This window comes from Triticum dicoccoides, chromosome 5B (genome assembly GCF_002162155.2).
Source record: "Triticum dicoccoides isolate Atlit2015 ecotype Zavitan chromosome 5B, WEW_v2.0, whole genome shotgun sequence".
Classification (NCBI taxonomy): Eukaryota; Viridiplantae; Streptophyta; class Magnoliopsida; order Poales; family Poaceae; genus Triticum; species Triticum dicoccoides.
The window spans coordinates 313,153,729-313,159,971 of NC_041389.1; the positions used below are offsets into that span (position 1 = coordinate 313,153,729).

Sequence of the window (6,243 nt, forward strand, 5' to 3'; positions counted from 1 at the left end):
CCAGTCTATTCTAAATAAAAGCAACAAAACCTCTACTGAGCCCCTTGATCTCTGCTAAGATTGGGGATACTTTCCGATCCCGAGCGAAGGAAAGTGCCTCTTTCCACGTCTGGACTGGAATCCTCAGCCGTGTGGTTCCATCAAGGACTGCGATAGCTTCAGCGAGTAGACGCGACATACTCCTCCCACGGTGATGTTGGCGCGTTAAATTCACCAACCTCGTCTCCGAATATGACCGACGCCAGTCCCGCCTCGGCCTAGATCAGTACTAATGAAAAAAATGAAAATGCCTCTCCGCGCATTGGAGAGACACAAGGCACCGTGGGTTGATTCACCTGATGTGGTGATGAACTCTGGAAAGTCTGTTTTTTCAACCTGAAGAAACTATTTCATCCTGATTTCCTGAAGGTGCTGCTATTTTTTCACTAGGCGCCTTATGTACCTGGAGGAAGGGAATACTACTACGGATGTACAGCAATTATTACTCTCTCTCTCTCTGCCGAGTATGTGATTCTACGGTGTATCTCTACACTGTAACCACGGAATACACGGGAGTGAGTACTACGTCAAAAGAATCAAGACCTTGGAAGTTGGAAGCAAATGAGAATGGGAGGCCATAAATAGTCCAGCAAGCAGGGGCAACGGCGCCATTTTACTACATCAGCTGCTCCTGCTCGCGCGCGCTTTTCCATGAAGGCACGCACAGAGGGACGAACGAGCGAGCGATTTAAATGCGGTCCGAATTAATTAAGCGCCTCACATGCAGCTGAACCTATCGAGCTCCTCAAGGCCTGAAAACGGCCCATCGCTCTCGGGGGCGTTGCCTCATCGGGCGTGGCATCGCGCGGATACACCACGCCACCACGGTGCCACCATATATACATGCTGCCGCCGCCCGCGATACGTAGAGCAGCCAGTCAGTCAGGCTTAGGCGTCCATATATTTGGTGCAGTACGTCCATTCGGCGCCTTAATCTCGTGACGACACAGACACCAACCTCCTGCACCAAACGCTCGCAACAAGAGAAAGAAAGATCGTTCGTTCGTTCCCGACGAGATTGATCGGCCTGTCTAGTCTAGCTATCAATGTCGTCGCTCCAGAGGTGCCTGCCGTGGCTGATCCTCCTCCTGGTGCTCCGCGGCGGCGGCGGGGGGACGGCGGTGGCGGCGGCGGCGGCCAGGAAGGTGCCGGCGATCATCGTGTTCGGCGACTCCTCGGTGGACACGGGCAACAACAACTTCATCCCGACCATCGCGCGGAGCAACTTCTGGCCCTACGGGCTCGACTTCGCGGACGGCCACCCCACGGGCCGCTTCTCCAACGGCCGCCTCGCCACCGACTTCATCTCCGAGGCCTTCGGCCTGCCCGCCTCCATCCCGGCCTACCTCGACACCACCCTCACCATCGACGACCTCGCCGCGGGCGTCTCCTTCGCGTCCGCCTCCACCGGCCTCGACAACGCCACCGCCGGCATCCTGTCCGTGATCACCATGGCGGAGCAGCTGGACTACTTCAGGGAGTACAAGCTGCGGCTGAAGCTGGCCAAGGGCGACGCGCGCGGCGAGGAGATCATCCGCGAGGCGCTATACATCTGGAGCATCGGCACCAACGACTTCATCGAGAACTACTACAACCTGCCGGAGCGCCGGATGCAGTACACGGCGGCGGAGTACGAGGCGTACCTGCTGGGGCTCGCCGAGTCGTCCATCCGCGCCGTGCACGCGCTCGGCGGCAGGAAGATGGACTTCACGGGGCTCACGCCCATGGGCTGCCTCCCCGCCGAGCGCATGGGCAACCGCGGCGACCCCGGGCAGTGCAACGAGGAGTACAACGCCGTCGCGCGGAGCTTCAACGCCAAGCTGCAGCAGGCCGTCGTCCCCAAGCTCAACAAGGAGCTCCCCAGCCTGCACCTCGTCTACGCCGACACCTACGACGTCCTCGACGCCGTCGTCAGGAAGCCCTCCGACTACGGTACGTGCATAGTACGCGTGGCGTGGCCATGCATGCACAACCAACTCTGGCATGCATGGCCGAGCTGCTCGCTCTCTGCCTAGCCAGCAGAGGTGCACAGAAGTGAGTAGCTAGGGCCTAGGATGCATTCACACTCTTCGATCGTTTCGATTAATGGTGCACAGTGCACAGCACCGCACCACTGCAACGAGAAGCACGGCATGGGCGCCACATGCCTTGTCTCCTGTTGCATGCACCACCTCCTGTTGCATGCACAGTGCGTGGCATCATCATGCACTGAATTAACGTCCGTTCAGACTTTTGCTTCTCTCACTGTACACATTCTTAGACTGCCTTTCACATTTCCGAGTAGTTATGTAGTGACTTTACCTGTCCAAATTTATTTAATTTCTGATGAAGATGATGATCTCGCAGGTTTTGAGAACGCAGAGCGAGGGTGCTGCGGGACGGGGATGTTCGAGGCCGGCTACTTCTGCAGCCTGAGCACCTCGCTGCTATGTACGAACCCCGACAAGTACGTCTTCTTCGACGCCATCCATCCCACGGAGAGGATGTACAATATGCTCGCCGATAAAGTCATGAACACCACGCTTCATGTATTTCTCTGAATTTCAGTTCAGTTTTCTCGCTTGAGAAGACAATATATGGAGGGATGACTGTATATGTTGTGTGTGCGTGTTTATGTTCTATGAAAACGAGACATCATCTTACACTGATCCATGGCGGACGACCATGTGTACATGTAGTACGCAATGGACTGTAAATGAAAACTTTTGCTAGTTTTGTAATGTTATTGTAGAAGACAGCTTTATAATATAAGATGATCCGAGGAAGTGACTGGGAAAATATGACTTTATGTGCCGTGGACGAAGAAAAACAATAGTCGGGTCCATATAAATCGTAGTGAGAGTTTTTGATGTTATGCTGCTGCTCACATCTGATGTACTACCAAACAATTCTCAGACTTTCTCTAAAATAAACAATTCTCAGACTTCAGTCTGGCTTTGGAATATACTACCTCCATTCCTAAATATAAGATGTTTTAAAGATTTCACTATGAACTACTCCCTCCGTTCGGAATTACTTGTCTCGAAAATGGATGTATCTCTAGAACTAAAATACATCTAGATACATCCATTTCGACGACAAGTAATTCCGAACAGAGGGAGTAGTACATACGAAGCAAAATCAGTAAATCTATACTTTAATATGTCTACTTCCAATACAAACAAAACACCTTGAAGGTTCTCTTTCTTTCTTTTGGCAGAATCTCTACTTCCAATAATGTTTTGTTCATACAAAAAAATTCCACACACTATTTATCTAGAGAAACAAGGTGTTTCCTTTCCTTCTTTTGGCAGTTTGTACTCTTTCAAAAACCTCTTACTTCCAACAATTATTTGCTCATATCAACAATTTCGCACACTGCCTAGAGAAATTAGTAGTGCTATCATTATGGTCAATGAATTCTATTTGTTCACACACAAAAATTGATTGCCAATTAATTTTATTTATGAACATAGGACTTACATTTCTGCATAAGGATGTCACATTTTCTTCTACATCTAGCATAGCATCACCTGCTTAAGCGTACCATCACCCCATTCACTCTGGGTAGTAGCAAAGTTAAGGAGGCCCTGACCGTATCTTCTAATGAGACTTAATGAAGTACCCTAGTTGTTAGGGATGACAGCTCGACTGCTCACGTACAAAAGCAAAAGAAAGAGAAAGCTATCATCATCAAACTCCACAAAGCTTGCCGGGCAGATAGGAATACCAAACCAACAATTTCAGGCCTGCATTCAATAGCCGCCTTCCAAATTCGGTTTAAGTTCAATACACAATATGCCAAGAGAAAGACAGCAAGCAACTATGTGGTACTACATGTTTTTTCTTCATCTGAACACAAGCTGAAGCTACTAAAAATTGGAAAAGAAAAAAAAAGACACGTACCGAAGGGGTTAGGAAGACTCATATATTGTCTACACATCAACCATGCATGGAAATTTCGTAAAAGACAGTTTATTATTCTTACGACTTGAAAACTTTTGGGAAATGTAGCTTGACAAGCATTGGGAGTTCCGAGAGCTCCACCTTAGACCTGCCCAACAGCACAGTTTTCAGCTTCTCATCACAGTTTACAATGTTCCTGTTGGTCGGGTCCTGCAAATCAGAGTAATTTAATGTAAACAACTTGTAGAAATCACATATCCATATGAAAATCTGACAGGGGAGAAACAGGCAAAGCTAACAGGTTTTCTGTTTCTTCTGAAACAAAAATTGCGAGAACAAAGCTATGACCTTAAAATTTTAATTTATCCCTTGCCATTCACCAAGATTCAACCTGGTTTTATAGCTGAGAGAGCCATGAGATTTAATACTCACTCTGTCCAATACCAAAATTTATTTTATGATATTCTGATGGTAATGATTTGGTATTCTAGATGTTGAGAAATTTATTCTGGATGTTGAGTTTACAAGGTTTGACTTCAGAAGGTCTAATACGCACTATATTTTGGGACAGAGGGAGTATATATTACAGCATGACAGAAGAACTCCTTCAAGAATGCAGCAGTGCCGCATCTAGGTTTACAAACAAAATGTCAAACCCAAGATGACTTTATTGGCGATTCTCTAGTGTAAACTGTTCAAAACAGGTACCTAAATGGAAGATGGAGCCACAACTACTTTCTGCAATGTAGCTCAAGTCCAACTGATGGCAATAATGGTGCCACCCAACTAACAGTATCACCGCATGGCCTGGATATATATGGAGAGAGATGATGTCTTCTTCTTCATGTTAGATATGAAGTCAACAAAAACAGAAGCGCCTGCTCAAACCTCAAAGAGAACAATGGACAGTCGGCCTTGAAAAGGATGTGCAGGCCTCAAGGGGAAGCAATACCCATAAAGTAGAAACAACGACAGATCCTCCAACACTGAGCTATAGCTCAGACTTAACACTGCAGGTGGTTCTGATCCAACTAAGCAGCGGCCATTAGCTGAGCTGGTCGTATGAATGTCTTATTCGGCAAATTCATATCCTAGCTGAGTTGAATCAAATGCGTGAAGTTCACCAGCAACAAGAGAATAACATCTAGCTTGCTGACTAAATGGAAACGGGATTTCAAGGGCAGGTACCAAATCTTCCGTCATAATAGGGACGCTCAACTAATTCCGAGAACTAAACCTAACGTGATTAACTTCCGAGGCGACCAAACAAACAGGTGGGGCTGCCTAGGAAGGATGTACCTGGAGGTTGTTGTTCTTGATGTGTGACCAGACGCCTAGGAAGAAGGAGAGGTGGGACATCTGGGACCGGCCCCCGGCGAACTCCCGCAGCGCCGTCGGCAGGTTAACCAGGTCGACCAGAGCCGCCACCTTCTTAGGGGACTCCACCGCCGCCCGCCGCAGCACCATCTCCCTCTGTCCCCCTTATGAGGTTGATGGTTCACTCGCTGGAAGGGGGAAACGAGAGAGGGAAGGTGGAGACGGCAGCTAGGAGGCGAAGGAGAGAGGTGGATGTACGGCGGGCAGCGAGGTGGCGGGGCAGAGGTGGCTGCGCCGCGCCGGAGAGAGGACGGCGGAGCGTGGCGGCGGCGGCCGGCGAGGCGAGCAAATGAAGATGGGTACCTTCCCCCAGTGACGACGGCTGGATCGAGAGTTGGCACCGATCAGACGGTCCTTGCTCCATTTTTTTTTTCTTTTTTTGCCTTTTCTTTAGCAAGACGTAGGTTTAGGGTTCGACCCGCCGAAATTTTGTGCGTGTCTGAAGAGCTACTCACTCTTGGAGAAAAAAGATAACAACTCGATATAATGTAATAAATGGTGTGAAACATTACATGCAAATCACTACCAGGATGACTCTGGACTATACCCGGTCCGAAATAGCTCGACACGGCCTGGCCCACGGGTCGGGCCTGGGCCTAAATTTTGAGCCGGACTAATAGATCAGGCCAGGCTTGGGCCTGACATAGCTGCATTTTTGGAAAGAGACCCAGCCCGAGGCCTGACGGGCTTTTGCACTGATGGACCGGGCTTGGGCCTAAAATCTAGGCCCGAGGTCAGGCCGGGCCGGGCTTAGACCTAGGTTTCTGTTGTGGGCTTTTATTAAGCTTAGCCCGAAGCCCGGCCTAGCCCGAGTTATGGTCAGGTTGACTCTAGACATTGTACCAGCTTTTTATTATTTTCTATATCGCCTCTAACAAGGTATAGGACCCCGAATGACATGATCTTGCACCACGTCATCCTCTCTCTCTCTCTCTCTCTCTC

General features: G+C 49.1%; 2 protein-coding genes across 2 annotated transcripts; one reads left to right on the top strand and one right to left on the bottom strand.

The window, feature by feature from the left end:
• Positions 1-887: 887 nt before the first annotated feature.
• On the top strand, positions 888-2,819 carry LOC119308638 (GDSL esterase/lipase At2g04570-like). Its single transcript, XM_037584768.1, has 2 exons — positions 888-1,971; positions 2,386-2,819. The coding sequence occupies exons 1-2, from the start codon at positions 1,086-1,088 to the stop codon at positions 2,577-2,579; spliced, it is 1,080 nt and encodes a 359-aa protein (XP_037440665.1). The 5' UTR covers positions 888-1,085; the 3' UTR covers positions 2,580-2,819.
• A 920-nt stretch (positions 2,820-3,739) lies between these two features.
• Positions 3,740-5,657, bottom strand: LOC119308639. The gene is made up of 2 exons (XM_037584769.1): positions 5,224-5,657; positions 3,740-4,134 (listed from the first exon to the last, which is right to left on the bottom strand). Exons 1-2 carry the CDS (start codon positions 5,389-5,391, stop codon positions 4,003-4,005), a joined length of 300 nt encoding a protein of 99 aa, XP_037440666.1. The 5' UTR covers positions 5,392-5,657; the 3' UTR covers positions 3,740-4,002.
• Between the last annotated feature and the right edge of the window lie 586 nt (positions 5,658-6,243).

Bases quoted from the DNA above. Each gene is read 5' to 3' on its own strand.
- LOC119308638 (XM_037584768.1), top strand. From the start codon at position 1,086: ATGTCGTCGCTCCAGAGGTGCCTGCCGTGGCTGATCCTCCTCCTGGTG. The intron at 1,972-2,385 runs GTACGTGCATAG...ATGATCTCGCAG, and splicing joins CAGGAAGCCCTCCGACTACG to GTTTTGAGAACGCAGAGCGA.
- LOC119308639 (XM_037584769.1), bottom strand. From the start codon at position 5,391: ATGGTGCTGCGGCGGGCGGCGGTGGAGTCCCCTAAGAAGGTGGCGGCT. The intron at 4,135-5,223 runs GTACATCCTTCC...TCTGATTTGCAG, and splicing joins TCAAGAACAACAACCTCCAG to GACCCGACCAACAGGAACAT.